An 18,567-nucleotide genomic window follows, 5' to 3' on the forward strand; every position below is an offset into this window, starting at 1 on the left:
CCAACTCTCTATAGAATATCTGTTATTTACTGTAGAATTGGTACATATTCCAACTCTCTATAGAATATCTGTTATTTACTGTAGAATTGGTACATATTCCAACTCTCTAGAAAACATCTGTTATTTACTGTAGAATTGGTACATATTCCAACTCTCTAAAAAACATCTGTTATTTACTGTAGAATTGGTACATATTCCAACTCTCTATAGAATATCTGTCATTTACTGTAGAATTGGTACATATTCCAACTTTCTATAGTATATCTGTTATCTACTGTAGAATTGGTACATATTTCAACTTTCTAGAAAACATCTGTTATTTACTGTAGAATTGGTACATATTCCAACTCTCTATAGAATATCTGTCATTTACTGTAGAATTGGTACATATTCCAACTCTCTATAGAATATCTGTCATTTACTGTAGAATTGGTACATATTCCAACTCTCTAGAGAATATCTGTTAGTTACTGTAGAATTGGTACATATTCCAACTTTCTAGAAAACATCTGTTATTTACTGTAGAATTGGTACATATTCAAACTTTCTATAGAATATCTGTTATTTACTGTCAAATCGTTACGTATTCCCAATCATTAGCAATTTTAGATTTTAATTAGTTATAGATCCGAATAATCATATAAAACTGTGAAGATTAACAGCCATCAACGCCAACAGAGAAACTAAGCATTGGCCTCTTTTAATGAACGGTATAAGCATGTATTTAATTTCATATATTTATTTGGTGTGATTGAATATTATCTTCTTGAATGCCCACATATACATATATGTAGTTATGTTCAGCAAACCCTTCCTTCATTTCTACCATATCTATCCTCATGCAACTTTTAACTACTCCCACACTACATTCTGATATCCTCTTAACTTTTCTTTCCTTTACGTTAGGACATTACCTATTTTCGTCCTCTCCTGACCCCTACGACCTCTATATACCCCTGATTGCTGAGTGTGCATATGTAGTGTTATGCACGTGTGCATTTTACAGACCCGACTATTGCTCTATATTTGTGTCTTGTTTTGATGACTATTGGTAACGATATAGTGTCTCATAGAGCGGCGATCGGCTGTTTTTACCTGTGCACGCATAGTGTCCTTTCTCGAAAACAGTATATATTTTACGTAAATCTTATCAAACTTCTATGTAGGTTTCTGTCTCAAATAATGTATATAGCTGTGAAGCTAGCTGATACTGTCCAATTATTTTTATCTTGCCTTATAGATTACTCGAGTTTTTTCCTTACTCTACAATTACTTCTTATATCGTGTAATGACGTCCATCCGAATCCTGGCCCCGATGACCATTCTAAGGATATTTCTATTTTTCACTTAAACATTCGTAGTCTGCGAAATAAGTTGTCGTATCTAGATCATGTAGCAGCTGACTTTGATGTGGTTTACATAACTGAGACTCGCCTTGATTTATTCATACCAGATGGTATACCCCTAGATGGTTATAACTTGTATCGTAAAGACCGTGGTACTCCGGGTGGGGGGATAACTGTTTTCACTTCCAGTCTCCTCTGCACACGACGTCGACCTGACTTAGAATTTCATATAGGTGAAGTTGTGTGGACGGAGATCCAGTTTCCAAAAAAGAAATATTTATTATGCACTGTATATAGACCTCCAAATTGTACTGTTGCTTTCTGGAATCTTTTTCGCTTCTCTGTAGAAACAGCCTTAGATGAAACTTCATATGTTGTAATAGTTGGCGATATAAACGTCGATCTCCTGACAGCAGACACTAATCATCCACTAAATGAAGTTACTAACCACTTCCATTTCACAAATGTAATAGACAGACCGACGAGACTTGGGCGCACGGGTAGCACGCTCCTCGACCCAATTCTTTTATCGGACACGTGTATTCACTCTTTCGCTGACACTATCGACATAGACATGGACATTTCAGACCACCAAGCGACAACTGTTGAACTAACAATAGAATCGAATATCATTAGAAACTATAAACGCAAGATTTTATGTTATAATGATGCCAATTTTGTTCTTTTTAATAACAAACTTAACAAAACGGATTGGACTGATTTTTCTCTGCTGCACCTTTACCGGATGACATGTGTACTTTATTTACTAATAAATATTTAGAAATAGCCAGCGAATGTATTCCTTCAAAACTAGTGACAATTAGACCTAACGACAAACCATGGTTTGACACTGAATTAAGACGTGAAATTATGAAAAGGGAAAGACTTTTACATAAACTTAAATCCAGGCGCACTCCCCTAAATTTGAGTAATTTTAGAAAACAACGTAATAAAGTAAATAATCTCAAAAAACGCAAGAAAGAACTATTTTATGCGGACATAAATGGACTTTTGGACAATTACAATAATACGAACCCTAGAAATTTTTGAAAGCTTGTGCGCAAACTTATCAAAACATCTGATACATCAACTTGTATTAAACCTTTAAGGAGTGCGGCAGGATCTATAGAAATGGACGACGACATCAAGACTGATATACTAAATAACTATTTTGTATCTTAGAACGGACACTAGATTAACTGACATTCCATTCAATATTAATGACATTACTGACGTACTCAAGACATTAAAGAGTGGTAAAGTTGTAGGTATTGATACAATAAGTCACATTATGCTAAAAAATACTGCTAATGCGGTAGCTTACCCTTTATCTTTAATTTTTCGCGCTTCTTTGGAGACTGGGTCTTTTCCCACACAATGGAAACATGCACTAGTAATGTCAATTTTTTTTAAAAAAAAAGGTGATAAGCAGGATCCCTCAAACTACAGACCTATTGCATTACTATGTACAATTGGTAAAGTTTTTGAACGAGTAGTGGCTAAGTATATACACAATTATTTGTTAGAAATTTCTCTTATATATAAGAATCAATCAGGTTTCCAACCAGGTTATTCTACTGTTCACCAACTTATAGAAATTTATCATAATATTTGTGAAAGTTTAGAAAAAAAGCAACATACCGGTATCGTTTTCTGTGATATCTCCAAGGCATTTGACCGAGTGTGGCACAGGGGACTGGGAGCGAAACTCCAGAGTTATGGTATATCAAGCAAGTTGTTGGATTGGCTGATGGATTATGTGTCAAATAGAAAACAACAGGTTTTTTTCGGTAATTGCAAATCTTCTGTGAAATCTACTAATGCTGGGGTACCTCAAGGTTCGGTCCTTGGTCCTCTTCTTTTTATTATTTATATTAATGATATAAGTGACGATCTAGTTAGTCTATCAAAACTATTTGCGGATGACACATCTCTTTTATACTGGGATAAATCTCCTCATCGTATTGAACAAAATATTAATAACGACCTGATAAAAATACAATCTTGGGCTGATAAGTGGTTGGTCAAGTTTAATCCGGTTAAAACTGAGGCGTTACTTTTCTCTAATATTGAATTAGATTATGTAATTGATATTAGATTCAATGGTGTTCATATTGATTTTGTAAACTGTCAAAAGCATCTGGGAGTAAACATCGATTCTAATTGTAAATGGAGCTCTCATATTGAAAATATAAGTAAAACTGTAGTTAAACAATTAGGTGTCCTCCGTAAACTAATATATACTCTAAATAGAACAACACTGAATAGAATATATAGATCTTTCGTTCTTCCTGTCCTTGAATACTGTTGTGAACTTTGGGATGGCTGTTCTTTAGCCGACGCTGATAGATTAGAAAAATTGCAACTGGAAGCTGGCCGTATTGTCACTGGTCTACCCTCTTATGCCAGTAGGCAGTCTCTTTATACTGAAACGGGTTGGGAACCTTTATCCCAGCGTCGTTCTCGTAGAAAACTACTACTGTTTTACAAAATACATAATCACTTTACTCCTAGCTACCTGAACACTCTACTCCCTAGTCTTGTTTCTGATAACTCCACACACAATCTCCGAAATTCCGAAAACTATGTTTTGCCAAACAACAGACTAGAATCTTCCAATCAATCCTTCTTTCCTTCTACAATCAGACAATGGAATCAGCTCCCCCTTAACATAAGACATACTGTTTCAATTTCAGCCTTAAAACATGTCATTCGCAACACAGATATACATAAATTACAGAACTATTTTTTCTATGGCGAAAGGAAACAGAACATTTTACACACTCGTTTAAGGAACCGTGCCAGTACATTAAGAAATCACTTATTTAGGGCCAATTTAGTTGTAGACCAACACTGTCACTGTGGATTTCCTATTGAAGACACCTATCATTTCTTTTTTTTCTTGTAATTCCTATATTGAACAAAGAATAACACTATTTCGTAATCTCAATACATATATTCCCCTTACCGTAAATCTATTGCTCTTTGGAGATTCTAACTTGTCTGATCGAGAAAACGAACTCATTTTCATGCACACTCAGCAATTCATTCAGGATTCAAATAGATTCTAACCCCACCCCTCCCCCCTCCTTTTGATCTTCCTTGTATCCCTTTTTAAATTACGACTTTTGTACAAATTACTTATTTCAAGTGAATTTTTATATCTTTTCCAATACCGACGGCATAAGAGAAACGTATGTCAAAGAAAGAAAGGAACGACCAGGAGAACGCTCACCATGGATTGGATTATATGGACATTAGTATAAGCAGTGAGTTTTGAACAGTGGAAAGCTTCAACTTTTGCCGCCGGTATTGGTAAGGATCGTCGCAAGCACGCATAGAATAAATAAATACTTATATTAAATCCAAATAAATCTCTCTCTCTCTCTCTCTCTCTCTCTCTCTCTCTCTCTCTCTCTGTAAATATACATATGCAAGCCTATATATCGATTTCTTTCTTTCCAAATGCTCTGTACATGTAATTGTGTGATTGCGATATTTTATGCCATCTTGTTATTCTTGTAATTTATGATTGTAATATTTAAGGGAGAGGGCTTTAGATACGTTGTATAACTTGTGCCCAATCCCGATTGCACAGAAGGCAATAAAATATGTTTAAACTAACGCCAACACCGAAAATTCAAGACTCAAAGTAAAGTTTCATGGATTTAAAAATATTTTAATTTAAGTTTTATATAACGACACTTCAAAACAATGCAATAACAGATTCAAACCGTTAGCCGGTCTGCAGATGTCTCGAAATATATCGAAATAAAGCGTTCATTGATAAATACACCATGTACAGTGTGGTCTGGTTTGGTTATAGTTGGCTCTGACCGACATTAGTAGATCAGTAGATGGTCTGGCCGGAGTAAGCCTGCTGACCGTACATCTGCTGTCCACCGCCTAAATGCCCTAGTCCAGAACTGTATTGTCCGGCACCGTACATCTGGGAACCTCCGTACTGTCCAGCTCCGTACATCTGGGAACCTCCGTACTGTCCAGCTCCGTACATCTGGGAACCTCCGTACTGTCCAGCTCCGTACATCTGGGAACCTCCGTACATCTGGGATCCTCCATATTGTCCTGCGCCGTACATCTGAGAGCCAGCGTACTGACTTCCGGTGGTGTAAACTGTGGGGTAATCCTGTACCACCATCCCACCACTGTGGTATCCTCCTTTGTGTTTCCAGCATGAACCTACGACATCAAATTTATTAATATTAACAAGTAATTCAGCAAAAATAATTTTTGTGTGGCAGACGTCTACCGCCAGAAGCAGTGTGAAGAGAGTAAAAATGACACAAGAGTTTGGTTTGGGTTTTTTTGACGTCACATCAACAGTTATGTCTAACACATAGGCTTCTATAATTTTGAGTATAATTAATATTAACATAATCAAAAGGATCCAGAGAAAAGCATAGTTTTCTATACCGCGACAAAAGCATGATTTCATAAATATATTGTGACAGTCACTGGTTTTATTGTTTTTGTTTTTTCCCTTAATGACAATATACCATGGATAAATATGTACTTTAGGTAATAACCGTTGCTATGAATTAACGAAAGAGTAAAACTCTGTGTACATACCTGATCCTTTGACGATAGGATGGAACCCATGACCGCCATAATGGCCGCCACCTACGATATAGCCGGGGCCTCCGTGAAAATCATCGATGTCACCTCCAATGATAAAACCATCGTCTAAATCGGCAGAAACGACCGCTAGGACGACGACAAGGATGGCGACGGAGAATTTCATGGTGATTAGCTGTGAAAAGGAGATGTTCGAATTAGTGAATTAACTAAACATATATGCATTTCTATCTGACATTCTGGACCACTGTGGAGCTGCAGTAAACATTCTAATAATATAAAAGCTGAAATAATGTACAACTTGCAATTGATTAAAATTCTAAACCGAGTGCATGTCTTCCATAATACCTAGTAAAGTGTCTTTATCATACTATTTCTATGATCGTTATATACTGCATATCAAGACCAGAGCAACGAAATATGAATTTGATAAAAAATCTTTAAGATATATAATCAATATTATATATATGATTAGTATAACGTTCGCTCCTATCGTGAACCACCGAACTGCACACTTACATGTTAGTCTGGAAGATGAACACTTTCTCCCTCGACTGTTGGATATTATATAGGGGTCCAAATTACACCAGTCCATATAACGCACCCGGAAGTGACGGGCACCTGTCCACTCGTGGAGTAGCGCCTCCCGCCGGTGTTACGTGACGACCAAGCGCTAGACCAATTAATACGTAAGATCAGGAAGCGAACGTGCACAGTTTACGTGATATTTCCATAGATGTTACAGCACTGACCAGAAGGGAGGCATTCCTAGGACCAGCTGGTCAGTTGAGTAATGATACATGCGACGCACACGGAAAGCAAGTCTCGAACACCTGCCATAATTCTGGTGTGTTTCAGTGGGATTTCGACCGAGGGAAAGCAAGGCCCTAGTAAATCACAGCTGAGTGATTGAGTTTTTTTTCGAGAGAAAAAATCTTGTTCATTATCGAAAACATTTTCATTTTAAAAATGATCACATTTGGTTTCGATTATGAAATTTAATGACCTTTCCAATTCAAATTGGAAATTGTCATATGTCATATTTTGTTTTCTTGTATATTAAATGTAAATGGAATTTCACTGCCTCTCCTGGCTTACATCAGCGAATGTATATTAACGACAAATTCTTGTGAAGTTTTAATGTTCAATTAGGATATATCCTTGTGGTTAATGATTTTTAATGAAAAATTTAAAATGTAATACAATTTTGTCACACGATCCCTAGAGTGAGTGAATCGTGTTCGCGATCAGAATTATTTTCATATTATTATGAGGAGATTCTGTCTATATATATATTGCTCACTTTACACAAAGCGTTACACATTGTATATACCACATTACTTTTTTGGGTGGATGTTGTACCAAAGTACATTCACATCTACTAATGAGCCTAATGCTCACAGTGGTAAACAATTTGAAGCTAAGAGAATGATTCTGGTCGTACGTTGTTTTTTTTTAATTTGTAATTCATCAAAATATTATAAACATACCATTCAGCTGTGTTGTTCACATTGCTGAGATGTATCTAGTATTACTTAAAGAGGCTTACCCGCAGACGGACCGGTAAACGGCACATCTCCGATCACTAAATAAACTTCAGTACACGTTTCTATGTGACAAAATTAGAGGCTTTCCGACTTTATTTCTTGAAAACAATTACAGAATATGTATTTAAAAGACGTTTTAAAACTCAACCTGAGAGGGAAATGTATGGAATATAACGGCAAATCTTCTTTGTAAATCGCCGCTGCCTTTGAAGTTATCACTGTGTGGCACTGTGCACGTGCTTGTTTCTTTGATGTGTCAATCAAATTAGACTCCACTTTATAGCGGGGACTTATTGCGGGTTGCGATTAAATAAATAATATTTAAAAAATGAGGTTTAAATATCACTTTTCAGCGTTTTATAAGGAAAATAAAATGAAAAACTCAACAATTCCAACAATCTGACATGTGTAAAAAATCTTTTTCTATTAGCCAATGTTTCTGATCTCTCTGCGGGCAAGCCTCTTTAATAGAGACACACCAATGGCAAACATGAAATAATAGCCATACTCGTGTAATATGCATGTTTCACCTAAGGCATATAAAAGTGGAAAACATAAATTATTAGACAAAGCCGGGCAGTTAGATTCTCCTCACAGACACGCTTGTAATGTGGCCGTTTATGACCGGACGACCTGACACGGTAAAAGTTTGTCAGTCTATCTATAGACCCCGAGGCTGTAGGTTCGATTCTTACTACAGGTGATCATTGAGCAAGGTTCCTTGTCGCCTAAATCTACGGAAAGTTCATTAAGTGAGATTGTTTTTCTTAAATTCTGCGATGTTTTTCAAATGAGCATTTTAAATCAAGGGAGCTCCTTAAGTTCAGGAATATTGATTAAACCGTGTCAGTTACGGTAATACACACATGTACTACATTAACGGTTGTAGCCCTTGGCTACTGTTGTGAAAAGTCTACATCGGAATAAACGTCCCTTTGATCATAATTTATACTTCAAGGCATAAATGTATTTTAAGTGTATACAGATTAGAGGCCTATTAACGTATAGGATTATTTTCATTAAGTTTTATTTCTTTTGCAATAATAACTAAACAGTTTATAATGTGATATTAATGACTTGCTACCCGGAATTGAAGCCAGGAGTTAATTTGAGAGAAACCCGGTGGACCCCTCACCCGACCGTCCATTACAATTTAAATCCATTCTTATTTGGCTGGTTTTTAAGCATCTTTTACTGTCCAATCAGACACACAATTAGTTTGCAAAATTAAAAACAAGTTTATGACACCGTTTTTAATCACAAAAGCGATATATTCGTATGCAAGATCGCTTCAAAAGGTCTTAAAATGCACTGACACTTAAAACAGCTCTACCCACCAAACCTAATATACGGGTTTAGGTCTATATACGATAGACCGTAACCAATCTAATGTCTCCATAAGGCCTTAAATCAAGATTATTAGGGTTTCTACGGGTACCTCAGAAGATGAAGAAAAGCAACGATATGCGACACGTTTAAACGGGCATTCCTTCGTTCGGACATCAAAAACATGGACTTTTTATATTGATGAAATCTATGTCAGAACAATGATTATATGAGTGTAATTAAATGTAATGAGCCTACAGGTAATGAAATCAACGCCGAAATGTACAGAGGAAAAGGTGTATTATATACAAATACCGTATGCCTTTGCGTTAATTAGTGATACTTAGGGTCGAATTAAGAATTTTCGAGACTTAATACTCGAAGAACTTTGGTTTATCGTGAGAATTAAACTGTCATATCAATCTAAAAATGATAACTTTTACTACGTGGAAAAAAATAAATATTTGCCAGTAATTTTATTTTTTTTGACGACTCAAACTTTATTCAAACAAAAGAATGTCCTTTTAATGCGTTATGGCACATGCAAAACGAGATTGTTATCTGCATAACTTTTGGTAATAACAAGAACTTATCAGGAGGTAATGGATATTGAAAAAACAATATACTTAAAATGAAATATCACGCTAAGATAAGGGTACCGTAGCGGATGTCAAACCCATTACAGTCCTTTCATATTTCAATGTTGCCCTCGGGATATTCATCCTAGGTATACTAATTAAGTACGAAATGTACGTGATTATACATTTTATAAACTTGCACAAACATTTCAAATGGATCGATCATTGATATTTTAAAAGTTTAAACTCTTGACATTCGGTACTCCCTTCGGGCTGGTGTTATCAAACCTTCACATGTCTGGTCAGGTTAAAACCTTTATCATACAAGCTTACTAGACATGTTATGGTCTAAAAAGTTCGAGGATCACAAATTTTCTAATATGCTTGTAAATCCTTTCTACGTCAGTTGGGATGAGATATTGTTAGAAGTAGTATATAGTCGGTTGGTGAGATGGGTTTTTTCTTAAAAAAAATAATAAAAAAATAAACATTAAATCTGAAGAAAAATGTTGCTGAATAGTAAAAATATGTTTAGTATTAGGAAGTTTTGTATTTGTCTAACGGCCTGTGAAAATGTCCATTTAATGTTAAGTAAAACAAACAAACAGACACACACACACATTACCTTACTTCGTTTTTATTCTGCAACATTAATGTTTCACACACAAAGAACTCGGAGTGAATGAAAGCAAAACAAAAATTAAACTAATACCTCGCCAGGAAATATTTAACTAAAATATTGTAGGAAAATATTTAACTGATACCTCGCAGAAAAATAGTCAGCTCATATCTCGCCGGGAAATATTTATCTTATACATCGCAGGGAAATACTTAACTAATTCCTGACCGGAAAATATTTAACTAATGCCTCTATTATTGTCCCTTCTTTCTATTATAGCAGTAGCAGGATGGGTCAGATTCTCCGTGCCAGATTAAGGATGGAGTGCTGTTCTCTCAAATTTTACTTGTTCCGTAGAAATCTTATTGACAGTCCTCTCTGTCCATGTAATAACGGAAACGAAACCAATGAACACTTCTTGTTACGCTGTCGTCGTTACTCTCAACTTCGAGCACGTATCTTTATTGAAATAACCTGTCCTATCACAAATCGAGTACTCTGATTCTGGATTTTTTATGGAATATTCTACCATGTTTGCTATGTAACGCCAGTTTTGATTGGTTAAAAACCATGTATTATTTTCCAATAACCCACGCTCGTGCCAATAATACACGCTCGTGAGTCACGGCTGTTACAATTTTAAATATTTGATATTCACCCGTTTCATAAAAGGTTACTATAGCCGAGTGGCCTAATGGGTTAGTCTTACAATATATTTTATCACGACGCGAGTTCGAATCCTACGGAGGCCCCCACTTTTTTTCTTTTTTTTTTAATCCTTTTTTTTTTATTTTCAAAATCAATGCCATATGATAGGTGCTCTTGATCGTAGTACTGTATTGCCTGTATATTTCATCAACAAATAATGCAATACTCAAGAAATAAATTACAAGGTTTTCCCGGGGTTTCTTTGCTGTTTTTCTATTAGAAAGAGGTCGATCTCAGAACTAAACAGTACATGGTAGAATCAACTTTGACTCGTGTATTGTTGCAGGATATACAACTCGGACTCGGATATTTTGCAATTTTAATTAATAACTCAGGCCTGCGGCCTTCGTTATTAATTTCATTGCAAACTATCCTCGTCCTCGTTGTATATCCTGCAATAATACACGAATCATCGTTAATTATTTCTTAAGTAAATGTCATAAAATAAAAAAAGATGTTGTTATTCAAGACTATATTGATGGGGGTTTAAAGATGATTGATGTTCATTCTTTTATTGACTCTCTGAAGTTAGGTTGGGTAAGAAGATTATTTCACTCATCTGGTAAGTGGAAATTAATTTAAATACATATGTTGATTTTAGAAAACTATGTAACTGTGGAAAGGAATATATTGATTTGTGTAGATCCAATTGTAAAAACTTTTTTTGGAGGGATGTGTTTAAATAATTAAATAGGCTTAATAATTCAGATTCTATTAGGCTTCCAAAACCAGACTCAATTTTAAAATCACCCATCTGGTATAATAATGATATCAAGGTAAACAACAAGTATGTTTTTTATCAAAATTGGTTTGATGTGGGCATATTAACAATAAATGATTTAATTAAAGATTCAGATAATTTAACTTTTCTTTCTTTTGGAGAGTTCAGACATAATTTTCGAACTATAAACACAAATTTTCTACAATACCATGGACTAGTTTCAGCTATCAAACGCTTTTTGAAAAAAAATTGATTACCTGATACAAAGACCTCAACAGCCTTTTATACCTTTTCTATTTGACATATTTTTTAAGAGTGAAAAGGGTTCAACAGATTTTTACAAATGCCTTATTGCGCCAATATCCATACCTACTGGAACAAGAAAATGGAACCAAGAATTCATTATTGATCAAAATAAATGGGCCAAAATATTCAAACTTCCTTTTATAGTTACCAAAAGATCTAAATTACAATGGTTCCAAGTGAGAATTATACACCATATTTTGGTAACAAACACTTTTCTTTTTAAAATAAACTTAAGTCCTAGTATTTTATGTAACTTATGTTGTATGGAGCGTGAAACAATAGTGCATTGCTTATGGGAATGCCAAGAGGTTCAGTCACTATTACAGAGATTTGAAGCATTACTTGATATACTTTTAATTCCGTTTGCTTATAATAAAGAATCCTTCCTGTTTGGTATAGTATCACAGTACTGCAGTAATGTTGATAACGAAATTTTAATTCTGATCAAGCATTATATTTATAAAACTAGATGCCTCAGCAACTCTTTAAATCTCAATGCGCTTATTAATGTCATCAAAGATCATTTTTTGATTCAACAATATACATGTATAAATCACAGTAAAAGCGAGAAAATTAAAAGGCAATTTGAACTCAATTGGAAGAAATGGAAACCTGTCCTAGATCTATAGTCATCTGAAAAAGATAGTTCCTCTTTGCATACTATTATATAACTTTATGTCCCCAAAGACTGACATCGCCTGTTCTAGCTCCTTTCAAATACTTTTTATTTTTACCATTTAAAGAAATTTTCTCCCATGCTTCTGTCGTGTTTGTCTGTCTGTGTGTGTGTTCTCTGTGTGATGGTGTGTCCGAGTATGCGTCTGTCTGTGCGTGTGTCTGTTTGTCTTGTGTGATGGTGTGTCTGTCTGTGTCTATGTGTGTGTGTGTGTGTGTGTGTGTGTGTGTGTGTGTGTGTGTGTGTGAGAGAGAGAGAGAGCGTGTGTGTTTGTCTGTGTAATGGTGTGTCTGTCTGTGTCTATGTGTGTCTGTCTGTGTGTGTGTGTGAGAGAGAGAGAGAGAGAGCGTGTGTGTTTGTCTGTGTAATGGTGCGTCTGTCTGTGTCTATGTGTGTGTCTGTCTGTCTGTGTGTGTGTGTGTGTGTGTGCGTCTGTCTGTGTCTATGTGTGTGTCTGTGTGACGGTGCGTATGTCTGCTTCTTTCTCACTCTGTATACATGTAGGCTAGGTTATGTATGTGTGTTAATATTTAAATGATATAAGTAGATGTGAGGCTTGTGGTTCAAGTTCTTTATGATTAACTCCACATCATATGATGATGAAAATGAACTTGATAATAAAATGTAAAGATGATGATGATACTCAATTGTTGTGATTGAATGATGAATGTAAGATGATGTTAATGATGATAATTACGATGAAAAGGATAATTTTTCTTAATAGGATGATAACAAGAATGATGTCTGTATAGATGATAGCTTAAAATGATCGTGATGAAGATGATGTTTTTTGTGTGATGATAAGGACGATGATGTTTTATTGTGATGAAAAAAATGATAATGATTTAAGTATGGATGATGATATCATGATAGATGATGATGATGATTAAGTTTGATTCTTTTGATGATGACGATGATGAATCGATGGTGTTGATGATGATGATGATGATGATGATGATGATGATGATGATGATGATGAATCGATGGTGATTAGGGTGATGATGATGATGATGGTGATGAACCGATGAGGATGGTGAGGAGTAGGATGATGATGAGGATGATGCTGATGCTGATATGATGATGATGGTGATGATGATGATGATGATGATGATGGTGATGAACCGATGATGATGATGATGATGATGATGATGATGATGAAGATGATGAATCATGAGTAAGGATTATAGTTACTGTGGGTGTAAGTGTGAGAATGTGTGTGCATATATGTTTCAAATGTTTTGTATTTATGAAAAACATCTTGAAAAATAAAAAACAAAAACAAAAAACCCCAAACAAATCGAGTACTGTTATTCGGGAATGATGAACTGACTTATGATCAAAATGCTCTTATCTTCATATGTGCTCAAACTGCTGAACCCCCTCACCCTCAAAACCCTTTTCCACTCTCCTAACTAATACATCGCCGGGAAATATTTAACTCATACCTAACCAGAAAATATTTAACTAATACCTCGCCGGTAAATATTTAACTAATACATCGCCGGGAAATATTTAACTAATACCTCGCCGGGAAATATTTAACTAATACCTCGCCGGGAAATAATTAACTAATACCTCGCCGGTAAATATTTAACTAATACATCGCCGGGAAATATTTAACTAATACCTCGCCGGGAAATATTTAACTAATACCTCGCCGGTAAATATTTAACTAATACCTCGCCGGGAAATATTTAACTAATACCTCGCCGGGAAATATTTAACTAATACATCGCCGGGAAATATTAACTAATACCTCGCCGGGAAATATTTAACTAATACATCGCCGGGAAATATTTAACTAATACATCGCCGGGAAATATTTAATTAATACATCGCCGGGAAATATTTAACCAATACCTCGTCAAAAAATATCTAACTAATACCTCGCCGGGAAATATTTAACTAATACCTCACTAAAAAATATTTAACTAATACCTTACCAGAAAATATTTAACCAATACCTCACCAGAAAATATTTAACCAATACCTCGCCGGGAAATATTTAACTGATACCTCGCCGGGAAATATTTAACTGATACCTCGCCGGGAAATATTTAACTAATACATCGCCGGGAAATATTTAACTAATACATCGCCGGGAAATATTTAATTAATACATCGCCGGGAAATATTTAATTAATACATCGCCGGGAAATATTTAACCAATACCTCGTCAAAAAATATCTAACTAATACCTCGCCGGGAAATATTTAACTAATACCTCACTAAAAAATATTTAACTAATACCTTACCAGAAAATATTTAACCAATACCTCACCAGAAAATATTTAACCAATACCTCGCCGGGAAATATTTAACTGATACCTCGCCGGGAAATATTTAACTGATACCTCGCCGGGAAATATTTAACTGATACCTCGCCGGGAAATATTTAACCAATACCTCGCCGGGAAATATTTAACTGATACCTCGCCGGGAAATATTTAACTAATACCTCGCCGGTAAATATTTAACTAATACATCGCCGGTAAATATTTAACTAATACCTCGCCGGGAAATATTTAACTAATACCTCGCCGGGAAATATTTAACTAATACCTCGCCGGTAAATATTTAACTAATACCTCGCCGGGAAATATTTAACTAATACCTCGCCGGGAAATATTTAACTGATACCTCACCGGGAAATATTTAACCAATACCTCGCCGGGAAATATTTAACTAATACCTCGCCGGTAAATATTTAACTAATACTTCGCCTGGAAATAAATGAATAACACCTCTTACACTCAGGCTAACCTTGTTATACCGGTTTTCACACAACTGTTGACTGTACAGGAAGACATATAAACGCGTTGAAATAAATTATTAAATGTTAAATGTTGTTAACTCGATCTCGAATTTAATTCAATTTGTCTGAAGATCAGCTTCATTCACCAATGAAATCGTTACGTATGGCGCCGTTGCATCATTCTTTAGTAACGTTTTCCAGAACAGATTTCTATTTAATTGTCATGAATCCCTAATTAACTCAAATGTCAACACATATAGTAGGTAGCTATACATCACTTCCTTATCTGACATATTTAACAAGAATCAATTTCTGTGTGTATGTTTATTAATCTTCAAGTTCCTAACGGGAATTTGCTTCGTTTTCCAAGATGGCGGACATTGAGAATTGACTCTCTTTTTTTCTGTAAAAAAACTTGAAAACGTCTGTACCTATATATTTTGCGCACCCCCTAATTTAAACTTAATTTCAGTACAAAATTACACGAGTTTTTACGGTAAATACAAAATTCAATCCTTGAAGTTTTAAAGCGTGATCTTATAAATTGTTTAAATTGAGAATAACAGTTAGAGCTAAAATGATCGTATCGCAAAAATGTATAATGTAACAATCAGTCAAAATTTTCAAATTGTAGCGTATGACCAAATTAAAGCAGACAAGTCGAAATATTATTGAAATAGACAATAATGTACATCAACTACAGCCATAGACAATAATGTACATTAACTACAGTCATAGACAATAATGTACATCAACTACAGTCATAGACAATAATGTACATCAACTACAGTCATAGACAATAATGTACATCAACTACAGTCATAGACAATAGTGTACATCAACTACAGTCAGACAATAATGTACATCAACTACAGTCATAGACAATAGTGTACATCAACTACAGTCATAGACAATAGTGTACATCAACTACAGTCATAGACAATAGTGTACATCAACTACAGTCATAGACAATAATGTACATCAACTAGTCATAGACAATAATGTACATCAACTACAGTCATAGACAATAATGTACATCAACTACAGTCATAGACAATAATGTACATCAACTACAGTCATAGACAATAATGTACATCAGTTATAGTCATAGACAATAATGTACATCAACTACAGTCACAGACAATAATGTACATCAAATACAGTCATAGACAATAATGTACATCAAATACAGTCATAGACAATAATGTACATCAAATACAGTCATAGACAATAGTGTACATCAACTACAGTCATAGACAATAATGTACATCAACTACAGTCATAGACAATAATGTACATCAGTTATAGTCATAGACAATAATGTACATCAAATACAGTCATAGACAATAATGTACATCAACTACAGTCATAGACCATAATGTACACCAACTACAGTCATAGACAATAATGTACATCAACTACAGCCATAGACAATAATGTACATCAACTACAGTCACAGACAATAATGTACATCAACTAAAGTCATAGACAATAATGTACATCAAATACAGTCATAGACAATAATGTACATCAAATACAGTCATAGACAATAGTGTACACCAACTACAGTCATAGACAATAATGTACATCAACTACAGTCATAGACAATAATGTACATCAGTTATAGTCATAGACAATAATGTACATCAAATACAGTCATAGACAATAATGTACATCAACTACAGTCATAGATAATAATGTACACCAACTACAGTCATAGACAATAATGTACACCAACTACAGTCATAGACAATAATGTACATCAACTACAGTCATAGACAATAATGTACATCAACTAAAGTCATAGATAATAATGTACATCAACTAAAGTCATAGATAATAATGTACACCAACTACAGTCATAGACAATAATTTACACCAACTACAGTCATAGACAATAATGTACATCAACTACAGCCATAGACAATACTGTACATCAACTACAGTCATAGACAATAACGTAATTAACTAGTCATAGACAATAATATACATCAACTACAGTCATAGACAATAATGTACATCAACTACAGTCATAGACAATAATGTACATCAACTACAGCCATTGACAATAATGTACATCAACTACAGTCATAGACAATAATGTACATCAACTACAGTCATAGACAATGATGTACATCAAATACAGTCATAGACAATAATGTACATCAACTACAGTCATAGATAATAATGTACACCAACTACAGTCATAGACAATAATGTACACCAACTACAGTCATAGACAATAATATACATCAACTACAGTCATGGACAATAATGTACATCAACTACAGTTATAGACAATAACGTAATTAACTAGTCATAGACAATGATGTGCATTTACTACAGTCACAGACAATATTTTTTTATTAGTACACATATTTTTAAAACCTCACATAATGTCTACAAGGTTGAAACGATTTCTGACTCCTAGATAGCAATCAGATCTTGTGTAAACCTTCTCTAGCAGACATAAACATACCATATCTGTTAAAATTAATGAAATTTTACAACTTTGTGGATCCGTAATTAGAATATTGTATTTCGTAGATACTGGTTAGTATTACTATAATCAGGACTATAATATCAAACACTCATACTCCTAAACACAATCAGACCTTTGGCAGGCCTTCTCTAACAGTAGTCTTCGTTTTTATAATTTGCTTTGTGATAAAGTGAAATACAAAGTTTATTCTAGCATCGATAACTCATAATAACATATTGTCAAGTAGAATTTTATTAACATTCATTTTGAAATTAGAATTATTTTTTCGTCTTTCAACGACCATGTATTTGAAGAGTTAAAATACAACTCCGAAGTATTCCAAGCTGAGTCCCGCCACGGACTCAGGTGTTATATTATAGGTATCATATGTATACATGTATTCAGATATTTTTTACATTACGTTTATATTAGGTATCTACTAGAAGCCAGTAAGAAGATAGCTACCAATGTTTTACTTGTGGAGAGTTAATGAGTTGCTCTCATTAATGAAAAATAGAAGATATCAATAATCTCCTTCCTCGTTTACCATCATTTATATATTTCTGAGGCTTCATAATTAGCCTAGAATTTAAAGTAACTTTATGTCTTCCTTTGCATTGTACACATATATTGACGCAATCAAATTTAGAAACAGACTAACAGTCATTGCCGTCAGAACCGTGATGTTACTCACAACTTGAGAACAAGGATACTTCAAACAAAAATAATACCAGGATAGGCTTTATGTAGTTAGGTCTCGAGATAAACCTGTAGATGAGGACCATGGGGAAGATTTGTGGTCTACATCATGATGAAATATTGTACTTCCTTGTGTCATATAAAGTCTCATTCTGAGTATTTGACTTACCCTGATTTAACCATGATTTGTGTTACGGGTACAGTCGAT

At 34.6% G+C, this 18,567-nt stretch overlaps 1 protein-coding gene across 3 annotated transcripts; it reads right to left on the reverse strand.

Annotated features, from left to right (window-relative positions):
* Window positions 1-5,004: 5,004 nt before the first annotated feature.
* Window positions 5,005-6,145, reverse strand: LOC117324456 (5'-3' exoribonuclease 2-like). Of its 3 annotated transcripts, none has more exons than XM_033880314.1 (3): window positions 5,937-6,145; window positions 5,403-5,546; window positions 5,005-5,369 (listed from the first exon to the last, which is right to left on the reverse strand). In XM_033880314.1, exons 1-3 carry the CDS (start codon window positions 6,106-6,108, stop codon window positions 5,197-5,199), a joined length of 489 nt encoding a protein of 162 aa, XP_033736205.1. In that variant the 5' UTR covers window positions 6,109-6,145; the 3' UTR covers window positions 5,005-5,196. The 3 variants fall into 3 exon arrangements, with proteins under 3 accessions (XP_033736205.1, XP_033736206.1, XP_033736204.1); XM_033880315.1 differs by having other exon boundaries at window positions 5,005-5,303; window positions 5,337-5,546; XM_033880313.1 differs by having other exon boundaries at window positions 5,005-5,546.
* Between the last annotated feature and the right edge of the window lie 12,422 nt (window positions 6,146-18,567).

The sequence above is a fragment of the Pecten maximus genome, chromosome 3, assembly GCF_902652985.1.
Source record: "Pecten maximus chromosome 3, xPecMax1.1, whole genome shotgun sequence".
NCBI lineage: Eukaryota > Metazoa > Mollusca > Bivalvia > Pectinida > Pectinidae > Pecten > Pecten maximus.

Bases quoted from the DNA above. Each gene is read 5' to 3' on its own strand.
- LOC117324456 (XM_033880313.1), bottom strand. From the start codon at position 6,108: ATGAAATTCTCCGTCGCCATCCTTGTCGTCGTCCTAGCGGTCGTTTCT. The intron at 5,547-5,936 runs GTATGTACACAG...TTGATGTCGTAG, and splicing joins TCCTATCGTCAAAGGATCAG to GTTCATGCTGGAAACACAAA.